At 40.7% G+C, this 20,178-nt stretch overlaps 1 protein-coding gene across 1 annotated transcript in view; it reads left to right on the top strand.

Annotated features, from left to right (window-relative positions):
- Positions 1–1,148: 1,148 nt before the first annotated feature.
- The window catches only part of CTNNA2 (catenin alpha 2), a 271,343-nt gene continuing 252,313 nt past the window's right edge, over positions 1,149–20,178 (top strand). The window contains exons 1-2 of the mRNA XM_055541737.1: positions 1,149–1,172; positions 1,465–1,617. Coding sequence (XP_055397712.1) covers positions 1,149–1,172; positions 1,465–1,617 — 177 coding nt within the window. The remainder of the gene's footprint in view (positions 1,173–1,464; positions 1,618–20,178) is intronic.

Below are 20,178 nucleotides of genomic sequence, written 5' to 3'. Positions count from 1 at the left end.
TCTTGGTTGATCTAAGTTGTCTGGCACATCACATATGCCCAGAATATACGAGCTCACCAATAAAAGTATTATTCCCAAGCAGAAATTTAACACACCTTGCTAATGAGTAACTAATTAATGTTAATTTTCTACAAATCTTGTTATGTTTTATATGGTACAATGTCCAACTCAATCCAGAGTTAAACTAAACTACACATACACACAGGGATACCCTTTGGTAATTAGTGCAAAAAGGAACTGAGATTTGTACATTTCCCTTCTTCTGACCAATGATAAATGTGTATGTATCATACTATCAAAAGATTTGCCTGAATACCCCTGAATAGGAATATTTGTTTGGAAAATATACACACTGTTTATCATCTTCTCTTCTGTTTATTTGTATTTGGGGTGTTTTCTCCTTGCATACATTCTGACAATTATGAACAAAGCAGCACTAAGGTAATTGTTCAGTACAGTTCCGTTTCATTTTAATGTGATTGTCCCACTTCTCATTTAAACAATGTGGGAATTATGTGTAATTATGCATTATTAGAAATTTGGATATGTTTATTCTAAATTTGGAGAAGGCAATGGCACCCCACTCCAGTACTCTTGCCTGGAAAATCCCATGGATGGAGGAGCCTGGTAGGCTGCAGTCTATGGGGTCGCAAAGAGTCGGACATGACTGAGCAACTTCATTTTCACTTTTCACTTTCATGCATTGGAGAAGGAAATGGCAACCCACTCCAGTGTTCTTGCCTGGAGAATCCTGGGGACGGGGGAGCCTGTTGGGCTGCCGTCTATGGGGTTGCACAGAGTCGGACATGACTGAAGTGACTTAGCAGCAGCAGCATTCTAAATTACCTTGAAGAATAATTGTCAGTACTTCTTTCTGGAGCACACCAACTATGTCATCATAGCACCTGGCAGATACATTTTTTAAATTGTTAGGTGTTTCATATTTCTCGCTCCATCAAATACAAACAATGGATGTAGAAAGGACTGGAGACAGCAGAGAGATAAGATTTTCGGGTCGCTTCAAGGCCTAGTTCATCATCTAAAGTTCTCCCCACCTGTTGATTGATGCCTACATTTCTTCTTTTTCTAAAAAGCCTGAGTTCTTGAGCTGAATCAGGACTCAAAACCTGAAGGGAGACACTTGGCCAATGAAGGATGTGAGCAGAACTTTGGTAAGGACAGTCTATAATGTATTGAGCTACAAGTCATGTGTGTAACTTCTAAGTTGACATATAATACAGATAGTTCAGAATCATTCTTGGTCATATCTCTTTGCCTTCCTTTGATATGATAAGTGCCAGGAAGATTAAAAAGAGAGTTGCAACATTATGTCTGTGAACCATGAGAAAAGGGGTTTTAGAAAAACTATTCCTAGGAAGTGATTTAATTCATATGACTTAAAGAGTAATGCAGTCAAATAGTTCCTCTGTCCCTTAATTCTTTTTTTTTTTTTTTTTACTGTAGCTTCGGAAAGCAGTGATGGATCACATATCAGATTCTTTCTTGGAAACCAACGTTCCTTTGCTAGTTCTCATTGAGGCTGCAAAAAGTGGGAATGAGAAGGAAGTGAAGGAATATGCCCAAGTTTTCCGTGAGCACGCCAACAAGCTGGTGGAGGTAAGTCAAGAGAGGCTCGAAACTAGAATTTGTATCAGTAGGTTTAATCTCCATAAATGGCTCCTGGAATTTCAACAAACCAGGCTCCTGTGATTTTCCTGAATCTTTCTTTTATCTTCTGGTGACTCCATCCTTTGTAAAGGACACAGGTTTTTAGTAATCTCTCCTCTCTCTATTACACAATTCTAAACAGATTCTGAAATGTATCTGCTAATTTTCCTCAACAGTAAGCAGAGGCTGAAACAAGAGCAATAGAAGGGACAGTCCAAGTGCTGAAGACCAGCTTTGATTTGAAGAAGTAGAATTAAAGCTTCCAAATGGAGATTTAGACACAGTTCCCTTTTCTTTCCCATCTCTACTCACCCACCTAAACCCGAATTAGCTGGCCACATTATGAACATTGTAAAAATTAGTCTCCCCTCCCTAAAAGAGATGTTTGGACTCTTGGTAAAGACTCTTGGGACAGTAGTAGGAGTGTAAGTTCAGGTCCTAGGTATATTCTCTGTGTTAGAGACATCTGTATGAGTTGCTTTATAAATGCAAAATTGTACTGTTTGACTGAAACCCTTCAACTTCCTACTGTAGCCCCAGTGTCTTGAGGTGACATTAGACTAAAGAAGCTGAAAATAGAGTCATGCTTATAATATTATGGAAATCTTTCTGGCTCTGTCCCCAAATATGGGGCAAATACCCCATCACCCCTCACATTCCACCTACAGATTCCAAGATTTGGCTTCAATTCCAAGTTAGCCATTGCAGAACCCAAAGTCTTTCCAAGGTTTGCCTTCGAAGTTCTGCCACTTTCAACTTTAAAGAAAGAACAGCTGAAGAAGGAGCGGGATTGGAGTGACAAGGGGAGGAAGAAGAGGAAAGGAAGAATGTGAAATGAATGCTACAAAAGTTAAAAATATTAATATGCAATAAATAATAATATTAGCATACAGATACATCATCCCAATATATATAATTCTAGTATTTACATGATAGTTGCAGAATTTATAGAGAACATTAATTAATGATGTGTTGTAGCTATTATCAATAAAGACAGGGACATGAGTTTAAAGTCCTATGATAAACATCTCCTACTTCCAATTCTGCCAGTGTCTTTCTGTAATTCTGTGTACAGCCTCATTTGCAGATCATGTTTGAAGTTCAAATTTGATGCCCTGGGTAAATATGAGGCCAGGGCTAAATAGCTCCCTACTCTTTTTTCCTATCTTATTGACCCTGGACACAGCCATCATTTCCCCTCATCCCATCTGTATGTTTCACTGTAGGGGAATCTAGTCACTCTGGGTGACTCTTGATTCACAACTTGTGCCAGCAGCAGAAGATCCAGGTCATTCAGATGCCACATTTCAGACTGTTGCTAACTTGCCCCCCTTAGTTATTCCTTTCCTTCTACCTGTGTGGTTTCTGCAGCCAGCAGCATTTTGGAATGTCCTGATGCCTGGGATGTGCCAGGACAAGGGTGTACACTGGCCTGTGTTTGATTAGACATGAGCTGGACTTGAAAACATTTCTACATCTTCTGTGCTTCAAACAAGTGCATCACTGCTGATATCACACATGTCAGGAAACTTGACCACTGGGCTGAGTCACACTTTGTCCAGTTTGAAAGTGTCTATATGGACCTGGGTACTTTTCTGGGCCTTAGTTTCTGTCTGTAATATAAAAAATTTGGTTGTTATATTGATTTTCATATCTATTACCTTGTTAAATTCACTTCCTAATGCCAAGTTTTGACTGTATCCTGTAGGATTTCCTATATATATAATCATGTTATCTGCAAATTATGAGTTATATTTCTTCTTTTCCAATCCTGTGTTTTCTTTTTTCCTTGTATTATTGCACTAGCCAAACCTTCAACTTAGAAGTATGGTAATAGATATTTTTGTTACCTTTAGATCTCAGTGAGGAAATTTTAATATTTTACCATTTATTATATCATTAGCTCTAGATTTCTTGTAGATATTTTTATTATATTATTTGTCTTCTGTTACTCCATTTTTAGGATTTTTAAAATTTATGAATATGTATAGAATTATGTCATATTTCTGGCACTATTGCATAATTTTTGTCTTCATTATTCTCCTTCAGAGGTATCAAAAATATGCTTTCCCTCAGAAAATAAGTTAGAAATTATATTTTCTCTCTGTTTTCTGTAAGTGAATGTGTGAGAATGGCATTATATATTTTTTAAATATTTGGAGAAATTCACTGATATAACAATCTGAGCCTGGGTATTTATTTGAGGAAGAGTTAAAAAATTGCAGATTAAATTTTTAAAGCATAAGACTGTTTAAATTTTCAGCTTCTTTTGGGTCAGCTTTGGTAAGTTGTAGTCTAGGAATTTGTTATTTTCATTTAATTTTCTAAATTTTTGACATAAAATTGCCCATGTCTTCTACCATTTTTAAAAAATGTATTAGAATCTGCACTACTCTTTTTTTTTTTTTTTTCCCATTCATCCCTCATGTGCCTAATTGTGTCTTCTTTCTTTTTCAATGATTAGTTTTGTAAGAGGTTGACTAATTTAATAATCTTTTCTAAAACATAGCTTTCAGTTTTGTAGAATTTTTAAGTTTTATTTAAGACTTATCTTTGTATTTCTTATCTTTGTATTTCTCTTATACAAGAATGCTCTTATCTTTGTATTTCTTTTTTCTGCTTTCTTCTGTTATAACTTACTGGGTTTTTTTTCTAACTTTTTGAAATGAATAATCCTATCATTGATTTTTATCCTTTTTTATTTTAGTAATATACATGTTCGAGACTATAAATTTCTTCCTAAACTATACATGTGTCTAGTTATTTTCTGCTGACCTAATTTTTAGCTCACTCATCCTGTCTCCATCTGTGTCCAATATGCTTGAAACTGATCTATTGAGTTCCATTTTTATTTCAGAATTTCTAGTTAATTCTTTTTTTTTTTTCTTTTTAATGATTCCGGTTTCTGATATTATTCATTATCAGGTCATCTCCTTTAAAATACATTAATTAGAATTATTTTAAAAATCCAAGTCATAAAACTCCAGTATTTGAATCAATTTTGTTTATGTTTTGTGGTTGCCCTATAGAGTGGTCCAAGCCAGTCCACAGTGGCTTCAACAGAGACAAGTGCTTTTGGTTTTTATCAGGCTTTGGGGTCTGGAGTCAAGATCTCCATGTAGGGGCTGGAGTTTAAATGTTTCTTCAGACTTCCCTTTGGCATAGGAAAAAAGGTGGGCCTTCCTGTCAGTTTGCCCAGTTGTAGCAGGAGGGAAAGGGGGAAGCGTGAGGCCTAAACACTGTCAGCAGCCAAACATTCAAAATAGATTTAAGACTCTTAATTATAATTAATCTCTGGTATTTGCCTGATGACTAGAATATGCCATGTTTCATTTAATTGAATTTGTACTTGTTTAAGTAAATGGTCATGTAGCTCTATGAGGCTTTCAAAATGGAGACTTTAGTTATATGTATGAAACTCCAGTACTTCGGCCACCTCATGTGAAGAGTTGACTCATTAGAAAAGACTCTGATGCTGGGAGGGATTGGGGGCAAGAGGAGAAGGGGATGGCAGAGGATGAGATGGCTGGATGGCATCACCGACTCGATGGACGTGAGTTTGAGTGAACTCCGGGAGATGGCGATGGACAGGGAGGCCCGGCGTGCTGCAATTCATGGGGTCGCAGAGTCGGACACGACTTAGTGACTGAACTGAACTGAACTGAACTGAATGGTGACTGTTTGCTATTTGATTTTATCTTGATGATTCTTTATTTCTTTCTCATATGCTGATTAATTTTTGATTGAATGGTAAATGTTCTTATGAATAAATATAAAGAGTCTGTGTCTTAGTCTATCCAGGCTGCTGTAACAAAGTACTACACATTCAGTAGCCTGTAAACAACAGAAATTTATTTCACACAGTTCTCGAGGCTGGGAAGTCCAAGACCAAATTTCCTGAAAAGGTGTGTTCTGTGAAGGCCCTCTTCCTTGTTCATAGTTTCTCACTGTGTTCTCACATGCTGGAAGGGGAGACGGATGACTGTGGGGTTCCTTTTCATAAAAACAGTAATCCCATTTATAAAGACTCCACTTTCATAACGTATGAAACTCTCAAGACCTCATCTCCTAACCATCACATGCAGCATTAGGATTTGAAAGTATGAATCTTGGGAGGACACAAACATTCAGACCATAGCAATCTGGATGATTTTTCTCTCCAAAGAGAATTCATCCTGTCCTCTGACATGCAGCAGAGAGGTAAACCACCTCAGTCTAATCAAAGACTTGAGACTTCTCTGATTTGAGGCTTGTTTATGATTACCTAAGGTATAGTCTACCTTTCTATCCTAGTCCTATGGAATGGTCATCCCAGATGCCAAAAGAGAATCAAATGTAGTACCTAGTATCCCACCTCATCTATGAAGCATTTACTCCAGTTTTTGTTTTCTCATCATCATGATACATGTAAACTTTGATTTGTTTTTGTATGCTTCAAGGGACTACTTGGCTCTTGTTATTTGTAACTTAATAGACAAAAATGGTGGGAGAAAGCATTTTCAAAAGAAAAAAAAAAATCTTATTTTTGAATGTCCCTTTGTTATGGCACCTTAGTTCCAAGCCTTTGCTTCTTCGGCCATCCTGTCCAGTTTTTGCCTCCCCAACCCTATGAGGTTGCTGAAAACTCTTAAAGAATCATTTTCCTCTCAGCAGCAGCCTTCTATTTGTATCTCAGGTTCTCTTTCCATGGTAAGATTTTGCAAATCCCTGGGAGGAAAAGTGAAATGCAGAAAGCTGGGCTCCCTTCAATGAGCATCTCTTTTGAGCTAGTCTAAGTTTTGACTCCTTTGGCTGCTGTCTCATGCTTTGAAGCAAATTCTTTTATTTCTGCATTTCTAGTTGTTCTCATCAGGAAAGTCAGATGAGTCTCTTACAAGATTCTTTTTCATGACTGGAAGTGGAAATTCCTGAGAGAACTGGTTGGGATACATTTGTGAGATGATTTTTGTTGTTAATACTTTTAGTCAGAGATTTTTTTTATTCAATGGAATGTGCTGTGCTTAGTCCCTCAGTCATGTCCAACTCTTTGTGACCCCAGGGACTGTAGTCCACCAGGCTCCTCTGTCCATGGGGATTCTCTAGGCAAGAATACTGGAGTGGGTTCCAACACCCTCGTCTATTCAGTACTGAAATGGGTTGCCATTTCCTTCTCCAAGGGATCTTCCTGAATCAGGAATTGAACCAGCATCTCCTATATCTCCTTCACTGGCAGGTATATTCTTTACCAATGGTGTCATCTGGGAAGCCCCATTAATGTAAGTCACATAGGAATTATATATCAGATAATTTTGAAGGAAGAATGAATGAATAATCAATCTCTGACTATCAGTTCAGTTCAGTTCAGTCACTCAGTCATGTCTGACTCTTTGCAACCCCATGGACAGCAGCACACCAGCTTCTCTGTCTATCACCAACTCCCAGAGCTTGCTAAAACTCATGTCCACTGAGTCAGTGATGCCATCCAACTATCTCATCCTCTGTTGTCCCCTTCTCCTCCCACATTCAATCTTGCCCAGCATCAGGGTCTTTTGAAATGAGCCAGCTCTTCGCATCAGGTGGCCAAAGTATTGGACTTTCAGCTTCTGCATCAGTTCTTCCAATGAACACTCAGGACTAACCTGTAGGATAGACTGGTTGGAACTCCTTGCAGTCCAATGGACTGTCAAGAGTCTTCTCCAACACCACAACTCAAAAGCATCAATTATTTGGTGCTCAGCTTTCTTTATGGTCCAACTCTCACAGCCATACATGACTACTGGAAAAACCACAGCTTTGACTAGATGGACTTTTGTTGGCAGAGTAATGTCTCTGCTTTTTAACATGCTGTCTAGGTTTGTCATAGTTTTTCTTCTAAGGAGCAAATGTCTTTTAATTTCATGGCTGCAATTACTACCTGCAGTGATTTTGGAGCTCAAGAAAATAAAGTCTGTCACTGTTTTCATTGTTTCCCCATCTGTTTCCCATTAAGTGATGGGACTGGATGCCATGATCATAGTTTTTTGAATATTGAGCTTTAAGCCAACTTTTTCACTCTCCTTTTTCACTTTCATCAAGAGGCTTTTTAGTTCCTCTTCACTTTCTTCCATAAGGGTGGTGTCATTTGCATATCTGAGGTTATTGATATTTCTCCTGGCAGTCTTGATTCCAGCTCATGTTTCATCCAGCCTGGCATTTCTCATGATGTAAACCAGACCACCTGACCTGCCTCTTGAGAAACCTGTATGCAGGTCAGGAAGCAACAGTTAGAACTGGACATGGAACAACAGACTGGTTCCAAATAGGAAAAGGAGTACGTCAAGGCTGTATATTGTCACCCTGCTTATTTAACTTATATGCAGAGTACATCATGAGAAACGCTGGGCTGGAGGAAGCACAAGCTGGAATCAAGATTACCGGGAGAAATATCAATAACCTCAGATATGCAGATGACACCACCCTTATGGCAGAAAGTGAAGAACTAAAGAGCCTCTTGATGAAAGTGAAAGAGGAGAATGAAAAAGTTGGCTTAAAGCTCAACATTCAGAAAACTAAGATCATGGCATCTGGTCCCATCCCTTCATGGGAAATAGATGGGGAAACAGTGGAAACAGTGTCAGACTTTATTTATCTGGGCTCCAAAATCACGGCAGATGGTGATTCCATCCATGAAATTAAAAGACCCTTACTCCTTGGAAGGAAATTTATGACCAACCTAGATAGCATACTGAAAAGCAGAGATATTACTTTGCCCACAAAGGTCCATCTAGTCAAGGCTATGGTTTTTCCAATGGTCATGTATGGATGTGAGAGTTGGACTATAAAGAAAGCTGAGCACCAAAGAATTGATGCTTTTGGACTGCGGTGTTGAAAAGACTCTTGAGAGTCCATTGGACTGCAAGGAGACCCAACCAGTCCATCCCAAAGGAGATCAGTCCTGGGTGTTCATTGGAGGGACTGATGTTGAAGCTGAAACTCCAATACTTTGGCCACCTGATGTGAAGAGCTGACTCATTTGAAAAGATCCTGATGCTGGGAAAGATTGAGGGCAGGAGGAGAAGGGGACAACAGAAGATGAGATGGTTGGATGGTATCACCGACTCAATGGACGTGGGTTTGGGTGAACTCTGGGAGTTGGTGATGGACAGGGAGGTCTGGTGTGCTTCAGTTCATGGGGTCACAAAGAGTTGGACACGACTGAGTGACTGAAATGAACTGAACTGAATCTGCATATAGGTTAAAGAAACAGGGTGACAATATACAGACTCAATGTAATCCTTTCCCAATTTGAAACCAGTCTGTTGTTCCACGTCCAGTTCTAACTGTTGCTTCTTGACCTGCATACGGATTTCTCAGGGGGCAGGTAAAGTGGTCTGGTATTCCCATCTCTTTAAGAATTTTCCAGTTCATTGTGATCCACACAGTCAAAGATTTTAGGGTAGTCAATGAAGCAGCAGTAGATGTTCTTCTGGACTTTTATTGCTTTTTCTATGATCCAACAGTTGTTGGCAATTTGATCTCTGGTTCCTCTGCCTTTTGTAAATCCAGCTTGAACATCTGGAAGTTCTCAGTTCACATACCATTGAAGCCTAGCTTGAAGAATTTTGAGCATTACTTTGCTAGTGTGTGAGATGAGTACAATTGTGTGACTGTTTGAACTTTCTTTGGAATTGCCTTTCTTTGGGGTTGGAATGAAAACTGACCTTTTCCAGTCCTGTGGCCACTGCTGAGTTTTCCAAATTTGCTGGCATATTGAGTGCAGCACTTTCACAGCATCATCTCTTAGGATTTCAAATAGCTCAGAATTCCATCACATCTGCTAGCTTTGTTCATAATGATGCTTCCTAAGGCCCACTTGACTTTGCATTCCACAGTGTCTATCTCTGGGTGGGTGATCACACCATCATGATTATCTGGGTCTTGAAGATCTTTTTTGTATAGTTCTTCTGTGTATTCTTGCCACCTCTTCTTAATGTCTTCTGCTTCTGTTAGGTCCATATCATCTCTGTCCTTTATTGAGCCCATCTTTGCATGAAATGTTCCCTTGGTATCTGTACTTTTCTTGAAGAGATCTCTAGTCTTTCCCATTCTGTTGTTTCCCTCTGTTTTTTTTTTTTTGTTTTGTTTTGTTTTTGTTTTTTTTTTGTTTTTTTTTTGCATTCTTCACTTAAGAAGGCTTTCTTATCTCTCCTTGCTAGTCTTTGGAACTCTGCATTCAGATGGATATATCTTTCCTTTTCTGCTTTGCTTTTTGCTTCTCTTTTTTTTTTCAGCTAGTTGAAAGGCTTCCTCATACAACCATTTTGCCTTTTTGCATTTCTTCTTCTTGGGGATGGTTTTAATTACTGCCTCCTGTTCAATGTTATAAACCTTCTTCCATAGTTCTTCAGACACTCTGTCTATCAGATCTTATCCATTGAATTCATTTACACTTCCACTGTGTAATCATAAAGGATTTGATTTAGGTCATACCTGAATGGTCTAGTGGTTTTCCCTACTTTCCTCAATTTAAGTCTGAATTTGGCAATAAGGAGTTCATGATCTGAACCCCAGTCAACTCCTGGTTTTGTTTTTGCTGACTGTATAGAGCGTCTTCATTTCTAGCTGCAAAGAATATAGTCAATGATTTCAGCATTGATCATCTGGTGAGGTCCATGTGTAGTGTCATCTCTTGTGTTGTTGGAGGACGGTGATTGCTATGACCAGTGTGTTCTCTTTGCCAAACCCTATTAACCTTTGCCCTGCTTTATTTTGTACTCTCAAGACCAAACTTGCCTATTACTCTGGGTATCTCTTGACTTCCTACTTTTGCATTCCATTCCCCTATGATGAAAAGGACATCTTTTTTTGTTGTTAGTTCTTGTTGAAGGTCTTGAAAGTCTTCATAGAACTGTTAAACTTCAGCTTCTTTGGCATTAGTCATTAGGGCATAGATTTGGATTACTGTGATATTGAATCATTTGCCTTGGAAATGAACAGAGATCATTCTGTCGTTTTTGAGATTGCACCCAAGTACTGCATTTCAGACTCTTTTGTTGTCTATGAGGGCTACTCCATTTCTTCTAAGGGATTCTTGCCTACAGTAGTAGATATAATGGTCATCTGAATTAAATTCGCCCATTCTAGTCCATTTTAGTTCACTGATTCCTAAAATGTCGATGCTTACTCTTTTCATCTCCTGTTTGACCACTTCCAATTTGCCTTGATCCATGGACTGAACATTCCAGGTTCCTATGCAGTATTGTTCTTTATAACATCAGACTTTACTTCCATCACCAGTCATGTCCACAACTGGGCATTTTTTCACTTTGATTCAGCCTCTTTAGTCTTTCTGGAGCTGTTTCTCCACTGTTCTCCAGTAGCATACTGAGCACCTACTGACCTGGAGAGATTATCTTTCAGTGTCTTTTTGCCTTTTCATATTGTTCATAGGGTTCTCAAGGCAAGAATACTGATGTAAACTACATTCCCTTCTCCAGTGGACTACGTTTTGTTAGAAGTCTGCACTATGACCCATCCATCTTGGGTGACCCTACACAACATGGCTCATAGATTCATTGAGTTAGACAAGGCTGTGATTCAAGTGATCAGATTGGCTGGTTTTCTGTGATTGTGGTTTCCATTCTGTCTGCCCTCTGATGGATAAGGATAAGAGGCTTATGGAAGCTTCCTGAGGGGAGGGACTGGCTGTGGGGCAATCTGGGTCTTGCTTTGATGGGCAGGGCCATGCTCAATAAATCTTTAATCCAATTTTCCATTGATGGGTTGGGCTGTGTTTCCTCCCTGTAGTTTGGCCTAAGGCCAAACCAGGACTATTGTATTCAGTGCCCCTGACCCCATGGCAGCCCACTGTCGACCTGGGCCTGTGCCGGAGACTCCTGGACACTCTCAGGCAAGTCTGGCTTAGTCTCTGTTGGGGTCACTCGTCCTTTCTTCTAGGTGATGTGCTGAAGGTTTTCTTGTATCCTCCAAGAGCCTGTTTCCCCAGTCCTGTGGAAGTTCTGTAATAAAATCCCAGTGGCCTTCAGGTCAAAGTCCCTGGGGGTTCTCACTCCCTTTGCTGGATTCCCAGATTGGGAAATGTGGGCCCTAGAACTTTCACAACAGTGCAAGAACTTCTTTGGTATAATTGTTCTCCAGTTTGTAGGTTATCTTCTTGGTGGTTCTATGGTGGGGCTCACATCATGCACCTCCCAAGTCTGCTGCAGCCAGAGCCCCTGTCCCCATGGCAAGCCACTGTTGATCTCTGCCTCTGCAGGAGACACTGAAACACTCAGAAGCAGGTCTGGCCCAGTCTCCTGTGGGATCCCTGGGTACTGGTGCACACAAGGTGGTTGTTTTTTTGTTGTTGTTGAGCTCTCTGAGCATCTCTGATGGGTATGGAATTTGATTCTAAACACAATTTCACGCCTCCTACCTTTGAGGGAGACCTGGGTTCGATCCCTGGGTAGAGAAGATCCCTGGAGAAGGGAAAGGCTACCCACTCCAGTATTCTGGCCTAGAGAATCCCATGGACTATATAGTCCATGGGGTTGCAAAGAGTCGGAAAGAACTGAACAACTTTAACTTTCACTTTCACCTTTGCTTATCAGTTCAGTTCAGTCACTCAGTTGTGTCCAACTCTTTGCGACCCCATGAATCACAGCACGCCAGGCCTCCCTGTCCATTACCAACTCCCGGAGTTCCCTCAAACTCATGTCCATCGAGTCAGTGATACCATCCATCCATCTCATCCTCTGCCATCCCCTTCTCCTCCTGCCCACAATCCCTCCCAGCATCCAAGTCTTTCCCAATGAGTCAACTCTTCGCATGAGGTGGCCAAAATATTGGAGTTTCAGCTTCAGCATCTCAGTCCTTTCAATGAACACCCAGGACTGACCTCCTTTAGAATGGACTGATTGGATCTTCTTGCAGTCCAAGGGAGTCTCAAGAGTCTTCTTCAACACCACAGTTCAAAAGCATCAATTCTTCAGCGCTCAGCCTTCTTCACAGTCCAACTCTCACATCCATACATGACCACTGGAAAAACCATAGCCTTGACTAGACGGACCTTTGTGGGCAAAGTAATATCTCTGCTTTTCAGAATGCTATCTAGGTTGGTCATAACTTTCCTTCCAAGGAGTAAGCATCTTTTAATTTCATGGCTGCAATCACCATCTGCCGTGATTTTGGAGCCCAAAACAATAAAGTCTGACACTGTTTCCACTGTTTCCCCATCTATCCGCCATGAAGTGATGGGACCAGATGCCATGATCTTAGTTTTCTGAATGTTGAGCTTTAAGTCAACTTTTTCATTCTCCTCTTTCACTTTCATCAAGAGGCTCTTTAGTTCCTCTTCACTTTCTGCCATAAGGGTGGTGTCATCTGCATATCTGAAGTTATTGATATTTCTCCCGGCAATCTTGATTCCAGCTTGTGCTTCCTCCAGCTCAGCATTTCTCATGATGTACTCTGCATATAAGTTAAATAAGCAGGGTGACAGTATACAGCCTTGACATACTCCTTTTCCTATTTGGAACCAATCTATTGTTCTATGTCCAGTTCTAACTGTTGCTTCCTGACCTGCATATAGGTTTCTCAAGAGACAGGTCAGGTGGTCTGGTAGTCCCATCTCTTTTATAATTTTCCACAGTTTCTTGTGATCCACACGGTCAAAGGCTTTGGCATAGTCAATAAAGCAGAAATAGATATTTTTCTGGAACTCTCTTGCTTTATCGATGATCCAGTGGATGTTGGCAATTTGATCTCTTGTTCTTCTGCTTTTTCTAAAACCAGCTTCAACATCTGAAAGTTCACTGTTCACGTACTGCTGAAGCCTGGCTTGGAGAATTTTGAGCATTACTTTACTAGCGTGTGAGATGAGTGCAATTGTGCAGTAGTTTGAGCATTCTTTGGCATTGCTTTTCTTTGGGATTGGAATGAAAACTCACCTTGGACATGGGGTTGTTCCTCTCAGCTGCCACCCCTGACCTCAGGCATGGCGTAGCTCCTCTTGGGCACCGCCCCTGATCTAGGACATGGGGTAGCTCCTCTCCGCAGCTCCTGTGCCTATGCAGCCTGGCACTTTCGGTCACCGCCCCTGACCTTGGGCTAGGGGTAGCTCCTCTCAGCCAGGCTTCTGCGCCATCCATCTCAGCCGGCACGTTATAGAGTTTCATTATTTTATATTCTGTTTTCACCTATTTTTATGTGCTTTTTTTCTTATATTTGTGTACCATTTTCTCCCAGTTTGGTATTTGCCATTCAGAGATGATGGAAGGTATCACAACCTTTTATATAATGTCAGTTTTTAGACAATCTTCAACAAAGACAGTATAAGTGAAAATAAAATATTAACAAAATATGAATAGACAAGAATAATTTGAATTTTCATAATTGCCTTAACAAGTGAAAATTTGAGGCTTTTTTCCCCCATAGTGTTTGTCACATTTAGTAAAAACATAGGTGAATTTATACCCTAGTATTTGTTGATTTGAGAGAATTTACCAGATCAGCAATGATGCTTCATGAACTGTAGCATCAGCCACTGTAGGAAGTACCACCAGTAGTCATTTCCCCCCATCTCCAGATTCCAGCTAATTCCTTTCTTCTGAGGAAGCCCTGAGCTCAGGGCTTCAGGGCAGAGCTGACTCTGAAGGAGTGCTGATTTGATCCAAGCACACCTGCTCTATCTCATTCCTAGGCTTTCTGGAGAAATGCAATGCAACTTATGACAACTCAGTACCAAAGTAACATGGTCTGGGTGGGGGTGAAGTGGACGTAAAGTGGGGCAAAATATGCATTGCAGCAAAAAATAAATAAAACTGAATCTGGAAAATAACATGTAAAATCAATACAGCTGTTTCATAGCCTCCAGACTGGAACATTTCTTCCATGGCTTTGCTTTCAGTGTATCTGCCTGCTCTTCTTTCTAATTCCCCATCTTTACCATAAAAGCCCCAGTGCGAATTGCATACCCTGTAGTCTGGGGAAATGCAGGGTCCTCCCAACAGGCCTCTCTCATATGCCTGGTCCTTCTGCTGCAGCAGCCGGAGTGAAATTCTGAAAATGCAAATCAGATTGCACAACTGCCCTGCCTGAGGCATTCAGCGATTTCCTCTGGTTCTCAGGTTGAAGATCAAGGTTTTAAGGAAGCCTGCAAGATCTGCAGAATCTGGCCATCTCTACAGCCTCCAGGCTCATCTTTCTGTCCTCTCCCACTTCCTACCTGGCAGGCATCAGACAGACAGGCTACTTTCTGTTTGTTGAAAGTGATAGGCCGCCTCCACCTGGGCCTGTGCTTTCTTATATTGACCCTTTCCTGACAGTCTCCCTGCTCTACCCCTTCCTGTCATTTCTGACTGTTCAGCTTTTAGCACAAACATCATGTCCCTGAGTGGGATCAGTTCCTCATGATTTTCACTCTCATGAAACCCTATTTCCCTTTTTAAAAAACAAAAACCAAATATTTGTGATCTCAAAGATTCTCTGAAAATCTTTTCCCCTAGTTTTACTGAGATATAATTTACACACATCACTGTATACATTTTTTCCTTTATTTTTCTTCTTGTTTTATTCAGATATATTTGACGTGTTGTTATGTTGTTTATTCTCTAAGTCGTATCTGACTCGTTTGCAATCCCATGTACTGCTCCTCTGCCTATGGGGTTTTCCAGGCAAGAATACTAGAGTGGATTGCCATGCCCTCCTCCAGGGGATCTTCCCGACCCAGCACCTCCTGCTTGGAAGGCAGATTCTCTACCACTTGGGAAGTCCAATATTTGATACACAGCTCTGTATAAGCTTAAGGTATACTGAATGATGATTTGATATATGTACTTCCTGAAGTGATTACCAAAAAAAGTTAAGTGAACATCCATCATCTCATATAGATACACAGTTAAAGAAACAGAAAACCATTTTTTTTTCCTTGTGATGAGAACCCTACTTACTTTTGATTTGCACACATCCACCTCTTAGCCTATTTGCTGTTTCTCTTGCTAAATTAGCAATTTCTTTAATAAAAGGACCATGTCTCATTGATTCCTAACTACTTAACAGGTATGAGTGCCTAGCATAGAAGAGGTACTTAATAAACAGATATTGCCTGAAGAATGAATGAAATAAGTGAGGCCTAGGAGAAGGCACTGGTGACCCACTCCAGTACTCCTGCCTGGAAAATCCCATGGGCCGAGGAGCCTGGTAGGCTTCAGTCCATGGGGTCGCTAAGAGTCAGACACGACTGAGCGACTTCACTTTCACTTTTCACTTTCGAGCATTGGAGAAGGAAATAGCAACCCACTCAAGTGTTCTTGCCTGGAGAATCCCAGGGATGGGAGCCTGGTGGGCTGCCGTCTATGGGGTCGCACAGAGTCGGACACGACTGAAGCGACTTAGCAGCAGCAGCAGCAGCAGCAGCAGGATATTACCAGCATGGCTGCAGGACCCTGAATAGGTATTTCTTGGATCAATAAACAGTCGTTGGGCTTATTTACCTCCCCAATGTACTACCAAGGAGGAATTGTGAATCCGAGAACTTATACTCCCATTCCTACAGAGTAGAAAGTCTTTGCTTTGGAGACTGTGAGAAGTTGAACTAACTCTTGAGTTAATGCCTATTATTTCTTCCCTGCATTTGCCCTTACAAGCATGTAGTTGTCCTTATACTTGGTTACAGAGGATGCAAGAGAAGGAATTGGTTTTCTCCGACAAATTGAAGCACCTCACCGTGGCCATAGCAGTGACGTGTAGCCATAGAGCTACACAAGGCAATCTTGATTCTCTGCTTCATCATGTTGACTTTGTTATTTTTGGTAGAGGCTCCACATGCAGGGTAGGAAGCTGCGTCCGTTAGAAAATGCGTTTTGAAAGTAAGGCACAAAGCCTCATATTCAGAATGAGGAATAGGATCATCAGTGAAGCACAGACTGCCTTAATTTCAGCCTTGAGTAAGTTGCTTTTCTCCATCAATCCCTCTGCTTGCACAGAAGATTCATTTAGTCACAAGTGTTTACTAGGTGGTTACCATGTGCTGACAGTTGCTGGCAATAAACAATGAACCAAGCTGATACATTTCCTGCTCTCATGGGGCGAATATTGTGTTGGAAAAGATAGAGTGAGATAAATGTATAAAATGTAACGGTGGGACTCTGCTGTAGAGCAAAGTGAAGCAGGGTAGGGGGATGGAGAATGATGTTTAGCATGTCTCTGAAGATGACTATTAGGCATGGATTTAAAGGAAGTGAAGAACATTCCAAATTGTGCAACAGAAAGGGCAAATGCCCTCAAGGCAGCAGTGTGCTTGGCATGTTTGATAAAGAACAGAGAGACCAGTGTGACTGTAGTTGAGCATGAGAGGAAAAATTCCAGAGATAAAATTGAGGGCTGGGTGCAAGGATTTCGTATTCTACTCAGATATTTGAATGTAAGGTACAGTGTGATCCAATTTCTGTATTGAAAGAGTCATTCTATGGCTTTATGGAAAATAGACAGTAGAGTGATAAAAGGAGAAGACGAGAATTGATGGAAGGATGTTCCAGTGTTCCAGCAACGGATTAATACTATGGCCAGAATAGAAGCTATGGAGGTGGGAGAAAGTGGTTGGCTTTGGGGCTGACATAATGGATGTTAGGATAAGAGACAAAGTCTGGGGTGGCTCCACCTTGACCTGCTCCAGTGGTGAAATCACTTGGAATTTTTTAAAAAGAGCCTTCATTCTGAGATTGTTTCTTGATTAGCTCTAGCTGTAGCTGTTTGTTAGGTGTGATCCTGTAAATGCTACACATATGTCTTGAGTTGAAATAAACATGAGAAAGCTTTGTCCTTTCCAGGGTCTTGATTTAAATCATGCATGAAAAAGAAAATCTAGAAAAACTGCATTAAAAACAATAGGGATGGAACTGAATCTCCAGTTTAAAAAGTAAAAACTGAACATTCTCATCTTTCCCTCAGTGTTTCCTCCCCAGTTCAGTTAACCTACTTGAACTGGAAACGAATTATTGGAATTTCTCAAGTAATTGTCATAGCAAACCTATAAATCATAATATTTTACAAAGAACTATTTTGTTCAGGTCAAGCATACATTAAACTTTCAAGTTTTCTTTCTGTTCTTTAAGTATAGATTTGAATGCCTCTCTTCCCCAAATTCTCTAGTTCCTTAGTATTAGTTGCTCAGCTGTGTCCAACTTTTTCGACCCTATGAACTTTAGCCCACCAGGCTCCTCTGTCCGTGAAATTTTCCAGGCAAGAATACTGGAGTAGGTTGCCATTTCCTTCTCCAAGGGATCTTCCCAATCCAGGGGTCAAACCTAAGTCATCATCTAGGTCTCCAGCATTGCAGGCAGATTTTTTACCATCTGAGATGCCAGGGAAGTTCTTAAACTCTACCATATTTTATAATTTTTCCTATAACATACAATAAAATATTTAAAGAAGTTCAAGGATTTATTTTAGGCTGTTAGTAACTATTTGAATATAGAGCCAGGGTTCTTTATAAGCTCTTTATTACTTATTACCTTGTTTAAAATGCTTTTGGCAACCATATGAAGTAGCCATTACTTTTTCTTAAATTTATTTTTTTATTGAGGGATAATTGCTTTATAGAATATTGTTGTTTTCGGTCAAACCTCAACATTAATCAGCCATCAGTTCAGTTCAGTTCAGTCGCTCAGTCATGTCTGACTCTTTGCGACCCCATGAATCACAGCACACCAGGCCTCCCTGTCCATCACCAACTCCTGGAGTTCACTCAAACTCACGACCATTGAGTCGGTGATGCCATCCAGCCATCTCATCCTCTGTCATCCCCTTCTCCTCCTCTGTCGTTCCCTTTTCCTCCTCTGTCGTCCCCTTCTCCTCCTGCTCCCAATCCCTCCCAGCATCAGAGTCTTTTCCAATAAGTCAACTCTTCGCATGAGGTGACCAAAGTATTGGAGTTTCAGCTTTAGCATCATTCCTTCCAATGAACGCCCAGGACTGATTTCCTTTAGAATGGATTGGTTGGATCTGCTTGCAGTCCAAGGGACTCTCAAGAGTCTTCTCCAACACCACAGTTCAAAAGCATCAATTCTTCTGCACTCAGCTTTATTCACAGTCCAATTCTCACATCCATGCATGACCACTGGAAAAACCATAGCCTTGACTAGACGGACCTTTGTTGGCAAAGTAATGTCTCTGCTTTTTAATATGCTATCTAGGTTGGTCATAACTTTCCTTCCAAGGCCATAGGTATACATATATCCCCTCCCTTTTGAACGTCCCTCCCATCTCCCTCCCCATCCCACCCCTCTAGGTTGATACAGAACCCCTATTTGAGTTTCCTGAGCTATACAGCAAATTCGAGTTGGCTATCTATTTTACATATGGTAATGTAACTTTTCATGTTACTTTTTCCATATATCTCACCCTCTCGTCCCCTCTCCCCATGTCCATAAGTCTGTTCTCTATGTCTGTTTCTCCATTGCTGCCTTGTAAATAAATTCTCCAGTACCATTGTTCTAGATTCCATATATATGCATTAGAATATGATATTTATCTTTCTCTTTCTGACTTACTTCACTCTGTATAATAGGTTTTAGATTCATCCACCTCATTAGAACTGATTCAAATGTGTTCCTTTTTATGGCTTGGTAATATTCCATTGTGTATATGTACCAGTATTTTTTTTTACTTTTTATTTTGTATTTGGGTATAGTGGGTCTTCCCTGGTGGCTTAGTGGTAAAGAATCTGCCCATCAATGCAGGAGACGTGAGTTCAATCCCTGGGTCAGAAAGACTCCCTGGGGAAGAAAATGGCAATTTGCTCCAGTATTGTTGCTTGGGAAATCCCATGGACAGAAAGGCCAAGTGGGCTAGTGTCCATGGGGTGGGGGGTCACAAAGAGTTGGACATGACCAAGTGACTAAGCACACAAGCAGCATGTCTGGGATCTTAGTTCCTCAACCAGGGAGCAAACCAGCTTCCCCTCTGTTGGATGGTGTGTTCTTAACCACTGAACCACCAGGCAAGTCCAGAAATCAGTTCTTTTTTAGATGTAAGAAGGACTATTTATTTCCACAAAAATTTGCTGGTATCTGGATAAAAACTTACCCCACCCTTACCTACCCCTATAACTCACCCAATAGGTAAATTAAGTACACTTCTGGGTGCTATTGGTAAAGAACCTGCCTGCCAAAGCAGGAGACATAAGAGACTTGGATTTGATCCCTGGGTCCAGAAGTTCCCCTGGAGGAGTATATGGCAGCCTACTCCAATATTCTTGCCTGGAGAATCCCATGGGCAGAGGAGCCTGGTGGGCTACAGTTCATAGGGTTGCAAAGAGTCAGACATGACTGAAGTGATTTAGCATGCACACACATGCACTGAAGAAGCATCCAGAAGAGAGAGGATAGTTAACTCTGTTGCCCTCATCTCAGAAGAGGAAAGATACATAACACTTAGTTTGTTCTCTTTTCTAGATATTATAATATCTTCCATATTTTTTGTCTTTTAATCCTTTTAGCTGGTAAATTCTTTAATCATCATAATTTTGCAGATTAAGAAACCGAGGCCTGTGCA

Source organism: Bubalus kerabau, chromosome 11, assembly GCF_029407905.1.
Source record: "Bubalus kerabau isolate K-KA32 ecotype Philippines breed swamp buffalo chromosome 11, PCC_UOA_SB_1v2, whole genome shotgun sequence".
Taxonomy (NCBI): domain Eukaryota; kingdom Metazoa; phylum Chordata; class Mammalia; order Artiodactyla; family Bovidae; genus Bubalus; species Bubalus kerabau.
The sequence above is the reverse complement of the archived record's forward strand: the minus strand, read 5'-3'. Positions and strand labels throughout refer to the sequence as shown.